The sequence below is a fragment of the Lupinus angustifolius genome, chromosome LG13, assembly GCF_001865875.1.
Source record: "Lupinus angustifolius cultivar Tanjil chromosome LG13, LupAngTanjil_v1.0, whole genome shotgun sequence".
NCBI lineage: Eukaryota > Viridiplantae > Streptophyta > Magnoliopsida > Fabales > Fabaceae > Lupinus > Lupinus angustifolius.
In genome coordinates, this window is record NC_032021.1 from 15,148,644 (window position 1) to 15,162,653 (window position 14,010).

The 14,010-nt window shown below is 32.0% G+C and overlaps 1 protein-coding gene across 1 annotated transcript; it reads right to left on the bottom strand.

Moving 5' to 3' along the window:
• LOC109325772 (dynamin-related protein 1E-like) lies at positions 1,131-12,075 on the bottom strand. Its single transcript, XM_019558324.1, has 15 exons — positions 11,771-12,075; positions 11,308-11,371; positions 11,006-11,113; positions 7,016-7,117; positions 5,958-6,008; positions 5,801-5,862; positions 4,839-4,929; positions 4,684-4,748; positions 4,363-4,557; positions 4,168-4,287; positions 4,015-4,085; positions 3,524-3,749; positions 3,383-3,433; positions 2,928-3,296; positions 1,131-1,496 (listed from the first exon to the last, which is right to left on the bottom strand). Exons 1-15 carry the CDS (start codon positions 11,912-11,914, stop codon positions 1,368-1,370), a joined length of 1,848 nt encoding a protein of 615 aa, XP_019413869.1. The 5' UTR covers positions 11,915-12,075; the 3' UTR covers positions 1,131-1,367.

The following is a 14,010-nucleotide window of genomic DNA, read 5'->3' on the forward strand; positions in this document are numbered from 1 at the left end:
TGTAGTGTCTGTTAACACGCTAGTAAAGATAAAATTAGAAGTTATAAAATAAAATTAGAAGTTACAAAATAAAATTAGAAGTTACAAAATAAAATTAGAAGTTATAAAATATGAAATAAATATTTATTGGTATAAGTATATATAAAGATGAAATTAGAAGTTATAAAATATTATTAGACAATTATAAAATATGAAATAAATGTTTAGTAGTATAAGTATATATAAAGATGAAAGTATAACTTATACAATAAAATTAGAAGTTATAAAATATGAAATAGGAAAACCCAAAATAACTTCATGAAAGTTAGGTTAGGTTTTTCCTTTATTAAGTAGTATAGATATGCAACTTATAGTTAATATATTTGAGGTGATTATATAGGATTATATGGTTTTTTTAAATTAAAAATTTGAAGGGCAAAATAAGAATATATAAATTATGTCATGGTGGTGGTTACACCATGTTTTGCCTTTATATATAGTATAGATAATATATCCATCTAGATATAGTAACATTAGTACATATTTTATATATGTATATATATGATAAAGTAATGGTATATAGTCAGGGATAAAATGATTACAGGATACAAAAAATAAAGATAATGAGATAATCTTAAATATGTTATGATAAATATTATGAGAAACATAACCAATTTAATCAAAAGTTACAAGAAAGATAACATTATAATAATTAATATAGGAGATATTACTTAGTAAATTTACTATCAAAAAGATAAATACTCCCAATATATTTTATGAATTTCTCATGTTGGCACTTCTAAAATATAAATAATTCAATATAATAATAAAATAATACTTTTAACATAAATTATCTAGAAAATCATTATCAGATTATATATATCCACTTTGATGTGAGATAACTAATAAAATAACTTGTTTTTCGAAGAGAACAAAAATCATAAACATATGAAATAAACATTAAAAGATTTACAATTAATCTAAAAAAATCATATTTATTTTTAGATAAATCTATAAAAGTAAATTAAGATTTTTCATTCATATATTAAAAGAATAAAAAATTGCGGGCATTACATAATTCATAATTTCGGATCAAAAGAATGGAACACAAAATAGATGCATTAAAAATATAACACCAAAAAATAAGAGAATACAGAACCAACACTACGAGTAAATTTTACATAGCATAGACAATATCATACTCTGCATGAATCATGTATGTACATCACATCTACAATGAAGAAAGATATAGAATGCCTCAAAACAAATGCAATCATAAATATGTAAATTACATTGGGTGCAGCCAACCCATAATCAAATAGCTAGTACCGGTTACAGTGAAGAACAAGTCCGAGGAAGAGATTCAGATAGCAGCCAAGCGAAGCGCATCATCGTACCCAAGAAACAGAATCAATTTCATCCCTTGCTGCTTTATATAGTTCAAGCCTTTTTGCACACTGTTGTCTCCTCTCCATCAATGCAGGATCTTCGTCTAACATTTGCGATAATTGCTTACCCTAGACGAGCAATAACAGAAGGTGATTAAACCTTATCAACAATGATATAATGAAACTGCAGGAGGATCAGTTTATCATGGCATGCAGATACACAAAATATGACAAATTAGGTTCTGGCATATATCTTTACCATATCTTATAACACAATGATGGCACTAATCCTTGTTCTTTCTACAACTAAGCATTTTGCAGGTGATCCAACATATTTGTGATTATGAAATTAGGTAAACAAACAAGCAGGGAATTTTGAAGAATCAAAGCTATTGGTTATATTATATATTGTTAGGATCCACATCAAATGATTATATAAGCAAAGTAACCCTCCTACTCCTTTTTTGGAACCAAAACAAAAAAGTAACCCCTTGGGCAAACTTCCATATTTCATAATAAGCATGGGCTTATGTTAGTGCTCATTAATGCCATAACCAAAAAAGGTTAAATAGAAAGTACCCTTGTAAACACAATCCTACATGAGAAATATTATGTTGTACTACCATTATATAAGAAAGGCAACTCAAATATCATCTTCATTAGTTTCTCCTTCAAAATGATTCTCAAAGTCCAACAAAACTGAGTCAACAAATTACCACATGCAAGAGTTTTTCTTTATCAAAACCCAAAATGATAAGATAGGGAGATAATATTGTTACAATATATTAAAAGTATTTTACAATATCTTAAATTATCTTATAGGAATATCTAGAGGATATTCGGATATCAAGATAATATCTCACATTATCTTGACTATACCTTAGATTAGTTTAAAATATCTTAGAAGATCACTCAGGATTGAGATTAACTTATCTTATCTTTTATGATTTGTTTGCTTAAGTAATTAGGAGTCTAATGGTAATATAAGTGAGGTTAGTGTTATGACTAATATGAAATCATATCATTCATAATAGTATTAATACAATTTATTATTTTGAGCTTACCATTTACTACTTTCTCTAAAACCATATAATTTCAACAATAACACATCAAATCTAACTAAGGCAACTCAAAACTAAATGGAGCTTTTACAATGTCATACTATGTTAGCTTAACTAAAGTTACTTTGCAACAATCCCATGTTGAAAAAGGTATACTCTGTAATGGATCATGTCAACAACAATTAAAACCTATCTAGCCAGAAGAGATAAGCTGTCATAGTAACTTTCCAATAATATTCATATCTGTGTGAAATAGATCAACACAGAAAGTGAGAGCAAGAGCTTCTTTTTCTTTTGAAACTAAACAGGGTAAGACAATATGTATCTCTTCCTTCACAATTTGTGTAGAAATTGGCAAAGACTATTTTGCTTGTGAGGTTAGGTTTCATACCAATTCTCCAATAATACATTTTCTCATAGAAAATAGATACACAGAGAACGAAGGAACAAAAGAGTTATTTTTTATAAACGAGAGTAAGAGAGAGTATATGGTGTATACCTCTTTCTTCCCTATTTGTGTGTAGAAATGGCTTAGCAAATATTGTTTTGCTTGTCTGACCTGACAATAAACCACAGCCTTCGGAATGGTGTTTCGAAGAGTGTCAGACACCAATCCTATATAGGACAATACATTTGATCCAATTCTCCTGAAATGACCCTCTGCATATCGATCAACATCTGAGGGAGCGGGAGTTGCAGTTTTCTCTAATTCTTGAGGAAGTCTCCGGAAGAACTCCACAGTGAGATAAGAAGATTCCATATCTACAAGACGAAGAGTTGTCTTCTTACCCTCTTCACGAAACCTTTCCAAAGCCTCGTTTGAAGCTGCGGCTAGTTCAGCTTGAAATGTTGGGAAGCGCTTCAGTTCCTGCTCAGTCGCATAGTAACATCTTCATTGATTTTTCTAGCATTTCACAAACGAAGTAACTATAAAATATACTTCCAGAATCTCACCTGAGTTTCAGCTATGGATTTCCTCACAAGTTCTTTTAACACAAAGTGAACCTATATAAAATAAAAATCAAGAACAGCTAGGTTAATTCTTTTACTGCTGAGATGAAAAGTAAAAACCAGAGTACAATGAACACTGCTTACAGCATCTACTGAAGCTTCAGCTGGGCCTCTAAAGTAACTTAGAGACCCCTCAATCAGACGCCGGTAACCTTGCTCGGGGGCAATTAAGTGAGGCTGATAACCATCAGCCTCTGAGACCACTTTCCTTACATTCTGAAGAGAAAGATGCCGGTCAAATGGAAGCTTTCGTAAAGCAGCAGGAAGCTGATTGTCAAAGACATTATATATCCTATCTCCCCCTGGCCGCCTAAGAAAAAAATGAAAAATATTATGTAAACAGCATATCAGCTATTTCATGACAGATAAATCTAAAAACAAATAGGGTGACAAAAAAAATTAGTATAAGTATTTCCACTTAGGAACAATAAACTAATTAGTGGTCAATAAAGTCCAAAACTTGTTACTTGTTAACCTCTCTTTGAACATCCTTAATCAGTTTTCAATTATGCGGTTAGGTCAAATGATGTTAAACCGAGTTAAAACTTAAAAGTCGAATATAATAGAAGATATACCCTCCATCTAAATGCTCCTTGAATATTCTTTCAAATGCTCGACAAAGTTCAAGGATGGTATATAGCTGAGCCTGAAACAACAAATACTTGGAACATTATATTATAGGAAGAGTTTACTATTTCAAGAAACCATAACAAATATAAATCACTCACCCCAGCATCAAGGGCAATAGGTCTCCCAAGATGACCCATCTCTGATTCAAGTTCCTCAATACTTTTGTTTATTAAAGATGTTATACTAGGTATCCGTGCCCTAATTACTGACTCCAAGTGCTACAAAATAAGCTCACAAGATTAAAATTATACCCTAACTCATAAAAAAAGAGAAAAACATTTTTAAAAGCGAACCTGTGAGAGAAGTTTTGCAAGGTACTCTGAACCCATTTTATTAGCCAAGTGCCCATAATCAGGACTAGTTGCAAAATACTCACGCTCCTTTTGTCTAGCCACAATCATGTCAACATTTTTATTGATATCTGCTTGCGAACGATTTACAATACCAACCCAAGGATGTTGCAGACGATAAGATCTTCCTTCAATGACCTTGAGGGGGAATAAAGTTTGAGTAAGATAAAAAAAAAACCAGTTATATAAGTTTACAATCACAGTTCAAACCTAAGGAACATTAAAGGGATATGTATAAAAACTTAGACAGGAGAGAGAGATTACCTCCAATGCATTAGTTCCTTTATCCATCAAATCCAGCTTTGTCAACACCCCAAATGTCCTTTCACCTAGACAAGGTTACAGAGAAGGATTTGAGTGCAAATCTATCACACCAGCAAAAGCAACAATTGGCCATTCCAAGAAGCAATTAAAAATACCTGAGGGATCCACTTCCCTGGAAATTTTAATAGCATCAGAAGTTGCTATGTCTTGATTGGCTGGAGATATTGCTAGTATGATGCAATTAGGCTGTAAAGAGTTTAGAGAAATTGGTTAAAGAAATATGAACCAACTAATCTATTATTCAAAAATGGTCCAACAAGGAAATAAAATGTTATCCAACCATGACCAGCAGAAACATGGAGAAAGGATGTTATTCAGAAATATAGTTTGTAATGGTAATCAAACACTACATATATAAAAGAGAATGATGTAAAAATTAAATTATGACATATACAACAACAACCAAGCCTTAGTGCCACTAGGTGGGGTGAGGTACATGGGTGGAAAGATGCCATAATGCTCAACCATAAATCATGTGCATTGATAAAACATTGATCTCTAAATCTTTCCTAATTGTTTCGCCTATGGCTTTCTTGGCGTCCCTCTGCCTCTAGAAATTGAACAAACTATGGCATACCATCCAGTAAAATCATGTAAACAGAAGCGTGAGAATAAATTAAAAGAAAAGGCATACTAATCTTATCTAATATCTTAACACAAAGCAGTCAAGAAGATATAGAGCAGAAGCATTAGACTTGAGGAGCATCACAAATAACCTGCTCATTCTTAGTCTTGTGGGCTAAAACAAATGAGGAAGTTAACAAAAATAATATTGTTTCTTAACCATTCAACTATGTCACACTAGTTTTCTCATGTTTACATATATGATATGTCTTTAGGAACATAATAGGTCTTGTTTAGATAATCACTTTACAAAAAAAAATTGTTTAGAACTTCAGATCCATAAGCATATTAACCACAGAAGATGCTTATATGAGTCATACATCCAAAGTTCTGTAATTCAATTGGGGTAAAAAGATAAGACAAACTGATAGTAACCACATAAAAAGTATGGCTATATATATTCACTGCATATAAGGGATAAACTTCCTTTCACCTTCTCAACATAAGATCGAACCATGGTTTCAATTTCTTGAACAATATTCTCAGGCTGTCCTTCTGAAAATGATAGACAGGCTTATTAATGACGACTACATAAAAAGTATCAACTTATCCAAACAACTAATTTGCAAGGAATTAAATACAATGCATACCTACAGCAACTTTAGTCAAACCCGGCAAATCAATCAAGGTTAGGTTGACAACTGTGAAAAGGGGGAAAGTCATGAAATTTAGATGCAAAACACAAGGACAATTAATCTATTACAGGCATGCAGCTTCAAATTACAGTTATAGTAATATACTAATATTTTTATTCTGTGGCATATAATACACTAAGTTTAAAAATGGAAAACTTATTAACCATGCAAAAAAAATTAAAAAATATTGATTGACTAGTGATTTCCATGTATCCTGAAATACCAAGTTCATAGAAATACTCACTAGTATAATCATCAGTAAGTAGTCAAAAAAATAACTGCAACTACCTAGATATTAAGCGATAATGGAGAGGAGCTAATTCGCTCCATACGAAAGAAGGAAGGTAGCTAGTACATCAGTTTCCAGCTGCCTTTGTGGGAAGAAATAGAACAAGAGTAAAAGGGAAAACACCAAGGGCAAACTTGTGTTGCGATATTTAGGAACTGTGATACTTGGAATTCATAAATAATGGGATATGTAGAGGTGAGTAGCACCTTTACCTATGTTCCATATAGAATAAGTCAAAAAGGTCAAGGTATTACACCAGCAACCTATGCCACTCATTCCAGTCATTGGGAAACTCACCTTTGCAAGGGTATTCTTATTTCCTTACTTTGTTTCCAGAATGAAAATGGCTCATGTATCAGGTTTTGGAAAATTGTGGTATTGCATATCTTTTACATTGAGTATTTCTTTTTATAAGTATCACCTGTTTGATGGTGTTTGCAAACCTACGAAAATGATGAATAGGTAGGCTGAAGCATGTTCTAAAAGTTTATGCCTTTGGTAATTACTTTAAATTTTTAAAACTAGCTTCTGCTTAGTTAGTTGTGAAAAGCAATTCAAAATGTCAATTGCAAATCTGGTTTTAAACTAATCAGTTTTATCTCTATCAAGTGTTTGAAACTATTTCAAATAAGTTATAAATTGGTTTTAACTTACAAAATAAACCACCTACCTTAAAAGATTGCAAAAAAAAAAACAGAGAGAGAGAATAATCATTAAAGTGCACCATTTGGAGAATAGATGCTAAGATGAATTGGAATAGGAGAAATTTGTTTTGTCTTCCCCGTTAATCTATCAGTTTCATCTTGAATTTCCGTGCGGACAAAAGCTGCAACAAGAAAACCAGGTTGTTAAAATAAGAAAAACCAATTGCATGCAAAATCATTCTACAAAACTACATAAGCCATTTCATAATCATCACAAGATAACTTGCTATTCAATGATGAGTCCATGGATAACAATGACAAAAATAAATTCCTTGAATAAATAATGCTACAACAAATATAGATGAAATTTGAACATTCTCAAGACCAAAACAGGAAGAATATAATTTACCACCTAAATTACATGGGTTCATCACTCTTACACATACGACCATTAGAACCAAATAGGAGAAAAATAACGTAGCTATGTAAAAACAATGGAACACAGAAGATGAAGCATGAGGAAGATTGATTGACATGTAGCATACTTACATATTATATTACTATTCTCAACCCACAGAGAAATTAAAATATATGTTTTTTCAATAAACAAATAAAACCTGAAAATCCACCTTATGCTGAAGTTACTATCAACATGTTAAATCAAACTAGATATAGATAGAATGACGAGAAGTTTTGTTTTGGGTGACGATATTTGTAAGTGTGGTGTTAATCTAGTGAAGTGAGATATTTTCATCAAGCATAAGCATTATGGTGGGCTTGGGATTGGAGATTCATGTTCAAACATATATAGTAGTAAATTGTGGTGCATGGTGTTGAAGGATGATAGGACTCCAATTAAGAGGGTGTTTCAGAGAAAGAAATGAAAAGGGATGGACAATTAGGAATAGAAAAGGGGTTTAGACAGTTTGTGAAAAGAGGGAAAAGAAGAACCGTTAAGGGGAGTTAATGGGTGGGCAGTTACGGTTTTGAGGGGAATAAATAGGAAGAAGGGAGGCTAGTTTCAGCAAGTATTCAAATTGGGAACTAAGGGGTGTGACTGCTATCACAGAGTAGAAGGATTCTGCTTATTCTGTCTTGCAAATTCTACACTATTATTAGGTTCTATATTTCCTTGTAATTCTGCCATTTTCGTTAATTCAAGTCTTGAGTAGAGCATTTGTTCTACTTATTGATAGGCCTCCAACTAAGAGGGTGTTTCAGTGAAAGAAATGGAAAGGGCTGGGCAGTTAGAAATAGAAAATGGGTTTATGCAGTTTGGGAAAAGAAGAAAGTAGGGAATTAAGGGGAGTTAATGGGTGGCAGTTACAGTTTTGAGGGGAATAAATATGGAGAAGGGGAGCTAGTTTTCAGCAAGTATTTAGATTGGGAACTAAGGGGTGTGACTGTTGTCACAGGGTAGAAGGATTATGCTTATTCTGTCTTACAAATTTTACACTATCATTAGGTTCTATATTTCCTTATAATTTTGTCATTTTAGTTAGTTCAAGTCTCGAGTAGAACATTTGTTCTACTTTGCTGTTTTCTATGTCAATTACTTAGTGTTATTATTCTGGTATCTATCAAATGATAAGTACCTTGGTGATTGTTCAATAAAGTTCTTCTCTGAAAGTTACCAATGAACTCAAAGAAGGATATAGCTTGCAACTAGGAACTGGTGAAAAATATTTTGAGTATGAAAATTGGTTAGGGTTTGGTAAACTGTATTACAAAGTTGACTTGGCTAATATTTCTGTTGAAAACTTATCACATACGTATCTTCATCTTTATTTTATTTTTTTAGATATTCTAGAGGGTGTTCAACATATTCGTGCTTCAGAGGCTTTTACATCGAGCTTTGGGGTTGGGCTTGCAGAATTCATTGTCTTCATATGACTTGGAATAGGGGTTATTGTAACATTACCCTTGAGTGTGATTGTCTAGAGGTGGTGTAAATTATTACAGAAGGTTTAGCAGTTTGCATGCATCATATTTCAAATGTAGTCAAAAGTATTTGTGAGTTTTTTGTGTGATGTTGGGTTGTCCAAGTCCAGTTTAATGAGAGGAAGGCAAACACATTGGCAAATTATATGCCAGAAATTGGCACATGATCATCAACTGGTCTCCAATATTGGGAACTTAGCTCCTATATGAGCTGCTGAGAATTTACAAATGGATCTATCTAGTTAGTTTGTATGTTTTCTTTTCCAATGTAACAAATAAAATCAAACTAGATATGAATTATTTTTTAATTAACCATAAAAAGTTTAAGTATACTTAGTCAACCACATGGCCCACATATGAATGTACTCCTACCAAGCTATGAAGACGGACACGGATGTCGGAAACAATACGTATCCGATATCTCGACACATATTTTGTCTAAAATATAAGATATGATATGTTCAATGAGACATGTATAAAATAGTAAAAAAATACATAAAATATGATAAAATTATAAGTATAAATCAAAATATCTAAAGTAAAAAATATAATGGAAATTATAAATCATTGTCCTCCAAAATTCGAAGTATCAATACTAAAAAGCATAGTAAAATAATTGATAAAACGTATCTTATCTTATCCTATTTTTTGTTGAAAACGTATCTTATCTTATCCTATTTTTTGTTGAAAACGTATCCTGTTATCCTAGTTTTTGTTGAAAACGTATCCTATTTTTGTTGAAAATGTATCAGATACGTATTTCCATCTTTATTTTATTTGTTTATTTATTTTAATTTTTGGATACTCTAAGGATACGTATCCTTCACGAATCCGTATCGGATACGTATCCGACACCGATATGTGAGGGTGTTCAACGTATCCGTGCGGACTTCAGCATGATCAAAAACTTATTTTCCTATAAACACTTATTTTCTTTGAAATCCTAAACATGAGTGCACACATTAGAAAAACTCTTATACATAATAAATATAACAGCCAAATTGTGTATATGTTAAATTCGCATATAAGTTATAATTGTAAAAATGGAGTATTCTACATATCATGTTTTTCTGGGGAAAAGGTATGAGTATGAACTGTGGGAACATGGTTTGTTGAAAACCATTAGTGGGAACTTTTGAGTGTGAAATCTAAAAAATTCTCAAGTCCAACATAGAAAGTTTTGAAAAAAAAACAAGTCTCAAGTCCCACATTGGAAAGATGAGTAACATGGAAAAAATCTCATGTTATAAATAGAGGTTTTCTCCCCTCCTTATAACTTGTCCCAAGTTGAATGCGTTTTCATTCAACTTTTTCTTTCTCCCTCATATTTTCTGGCAGTGCAGTGAGAATTCGATAACAGAGATCTGTACTATTTTATCATATAGACGGCGTGTTTGATAGTCTGCTTGCACATTTGGACAGTGCTATGAAACGTCTTATTTCGTGTCATTTATAATTGTTGCAAGGTATGATAACAACATAAACTATATAACTTGGCTCCCTTAAATAAAGTATTGTTCTTCCTTAGGAACCTCCATAAAAAATCTAGCTCTGCCCCTGCCGAAAGAAACAGAAAGAAGTGTGTGCCTTTGTGTGTATCTAGTTTTTTATGCATCACAAGTTCAAAACCACATCTTCAAAAATACCATTGCATCAATTTGATGTTAACTAGAAAATGATGAGACGTGTTTACATGAGGAAACCACAGTATGGAAATTAGACTATAGTTTGATTTTAGGGAAAAACCATACAATTCTTTATTCGTATATGAACAACCAGAAAATATAAGGCATGCTATAATCAGTGCAAAATAGGGATATTGTTGAAATTATATGGTTGATGTATAGAAAGAGAAAAGGGAAGGCTCAAAATAGTAAATTGTATTGATAGTAGTATAAAGGGTGATGTCATGATATTGTATTTATTTTGATACAAAAACATAACATTAACACCTATTTATACTAATACTAAGATATACCATAATAAATTTAAGGTATACTAATAATATTATCTCGATAATCAAATATCTTCTACATATTCTCTATCAGATAAATTAAGATATTTTAAGATAATTCCATATACTCAAATAGATGTAGATTTCAATATTTATAAGGAGGACAACTACGTACAAAAATCAGTGAACTTTCTTCTTGGTAGATGAAGAAATTCGGCATACTCTTGTGCCCCACTTTCAATCTTATGAAGCTGCAACACCAATGGACGCCTAGTAACAATTCCTGCAATTCATTCAAACCTTAGCTAAAATCATAATAATATAATTAAATATTTACATATAAAACATAAAAGGGTGAGTTTCGTACGACGTGTTTAAATCGTGGAAATAGTCTCTCAGTTTGCACCACTGTATACATAGCCGCATTTTTTATTTAAATATATAAAGGAAGAAAGGAACAAAAAGAAAAAGACAAACCTGATCCTCTAGGCAGAAAATCACGACCAACAATGCTCTCCAAAACTGAAGATTTTCCCGAACTCTGCTCCAAAAAAACAGAAAAACATTAAACATTGATTCAGGCGCTGTACAAAACTGAAGATTTTTTCGAATTAAGCTCAATTTTTATTATATATGAAAAAACGAAAATTCAGTCCAAATTAGGCTAAAAATGAGATTAAACAAAAGTGATTTTTTGAGAAGCACATCGCTTCTCAGAAAAGCTGAATCTCTGCTTTCTTGTAAAAGCTCAACTAAACAACTATGCAATCTTTCACATGTGCTTTCTATTTTCCAAAATAACCACTTAGAAATTTAAAAAAAACATTAAAAAACTTCCCAAAAAAACAAAATTGCATAGAAAAAATAACAATTTCCATAAAAAACGATTTTTCATCTTCCACCACAAAATTGATAGGTTAAAATGGAAAAAAAGACGAACCTGGCCACCAACAACAGCAACAGAAGGAAGAGCTTCCCATAGAGAAGAGAAATTGTTATTATCATCACCTCCATAGTCACCAAGCACAGTGCAAGCTCTCTGAATTCGATTCACCAACCCAATCAAGCTTTCCATAGTAGTCATCTTCTTCTTCTTCTACAGAAACCCTAGATTCTCGTGAACAAGGTTGAAACGACGACGTATAACGTGAATTGTAGAAAGTGAAGACTTTTGATTCTGAAGGAGGAAGAGACAGAGATTGTGTGGTGTGTGTATATTCGCACCGTTTTGGTGTTTTGACTGTCGTTTTAATGACGCAGTTGTGTTGTTGAAAATTCAAATTTTGAAATTCGATGTGGGTGGGGTCCATTATGTTGTGACTTTTTTTGGCGGCTTGTGATTCTGAACATTGGATTACTGTTGTGGTAGAAAGAAGGCGCCAAATCAAACGGTCTTCCTTCCCTTTTGCAGAGCATCTTTCTAGATTACTAATGGGGATTTTAATATTTTTTGGTACTACTATGTATATTTTTTCCCATTTTTAGATAATAAACTAATCTATTTTTAGAGTGTGTTGAATATCCTTTCCAATAAATATTGTTATCAAAAATCGAGTTCACATTATCCCAATAATCTAACAGGTTAGTTACTAGACCAACTTTGATGCTTGTAAAAAAGTTGGATAAAAACGTGGTATGATATTTGAAGACATCTTTATTAGTATGTTCTGTATTATTACTTAATACTAAATTTTAATTATAAATTTAATATATACTATCAAAATTTTGTTGTTTCTTAGATAGATACATTCTCATACCATTCACTTTCTTGTAATAAGGATGTCGTGATAATCGGATCGGAGTGGACAGTCTAATTGGTTTGACTGTTGACCGGATTTAAAAACAGTTTTGGTTTGTAGTCTTAACCAAATGAGAGGTTAGACTGCTTTGAACCGGAGAAATTCCATCCAACCATGTTAAATTCAGTTGAACCGCAATAACCCGGGAAGTGAACCGGACGGTTCACATAAAATTTTAAAAAATAGAACACCACTCTAATGTTTTATTTTACTCCGGTACAATAAAGATGGAAAAAATGTTATTTCAATATAATTATTAATTATATAAAATTTTGTATTTATATATACAGGTTTGCTAAAATGAAAAAAGAGTTGTTTCAGTTAGGTACATGTTAGCATTGTGTACACCAAAAAACCTGTTGGAAAATGTTTTAATGAAAGAGGTGTTTTTGTAAATTAAATTTCTCCCACCTCACACCTTCACACCTTGAGATGTGAATCATCCCTCATTTCACTGATTCTCAACTTTCAAAAACCTAATATTATCTCCTCCTCTGAAACCACTGCCATGTGCCGCATCATGTTTTGAGTCGGGACAAATTGACCAAACTATTATAAATAAAATAATGTCTGGATAAAAGATTATTAACCAGTAACCACACATATAAAAACTTTGTTATATTTGTATTTCGCCACTGTTACATTATTTTACTCGGTTATGTCAATGTTGCTTCCGGCATTTGGTTTAGCCAGTATAATCAGTTTTAGGTTTATTTTGTACTTCAAAAAATGAAGAAATTATAACAATAATAAGTACCCAAAACCAACCGCATAACATTTGACATTCATTATATTCATTGGGTCATCAGGTTCTCATTCATAGTATTGAATGTTAAAAAAACTATGTTGAAGGATAAAGATAAGAAGAATGAAGAACATGAGATATTTTTATTTCATTCGTTCGGCTTTTGTTTTCTTCTTATTTTTTAGGTTATCGTTTTCTTCTTATTCACTCATCTTCTTTCGGCATAGTTTTAGAGTCAAGTGAGAGCGGCACATGGCTTTAAGGTGTTTTCAGATGAGGAGAGAAAATTAGGGTTTTGAAATTTGGAAATCAGTGAAATGAGAAGGAGGATTCAAGTTTAGGGGTTTGCTAACATGGAGGATGAGGACATTCATTTGACATGGCAGTGATTTCGGAGGAGAGAAAATTAGGTTTTTGAAATTTGAGAATTAGTGAAATGAGGGAGTGATTCCATTCTAGGGATGTGAGGTGAGAGAAAGTTAATTTACAAAAACACCCTTTTCATTAAAACATCTTCCAACAAAGCATAGAAGGTTTTTTGGTCCAAATATTTTGGTACACAATGCTAACATGTACCTAACTGAAAAACATTTTACTATAACTATATATTTATAGATAAAAATGATAAATTATATA

What these genes read in the sequence shown, in the direction of transcription:
- LOC109325772 (XM_019558324.1), bottom strand. Translation starts at nt 11,914, where the DNA reads ATGACTACTATGGAAAGCTTGATTGGGTTGGTGAATCGAATTCAGAGA. An exon ending in TTGCAAAACTTCTCTCACAG is followed by an intron (nt 4,288 to 4,362) that starts GTTCGCTTTTAA and finishes CTTATTTTGTAG; the next exon opens with CACTTGGAGTCAGTAATTAG. An exon ending in CACAAATAGGGAAGAAAGAG is followed by an intron (nt 1,497 to 2,927) that starts GTATACACCATA and finishes TTGCTCGTCTAG; the next exon opens with GGTAAGCAATTATCGCAAAT.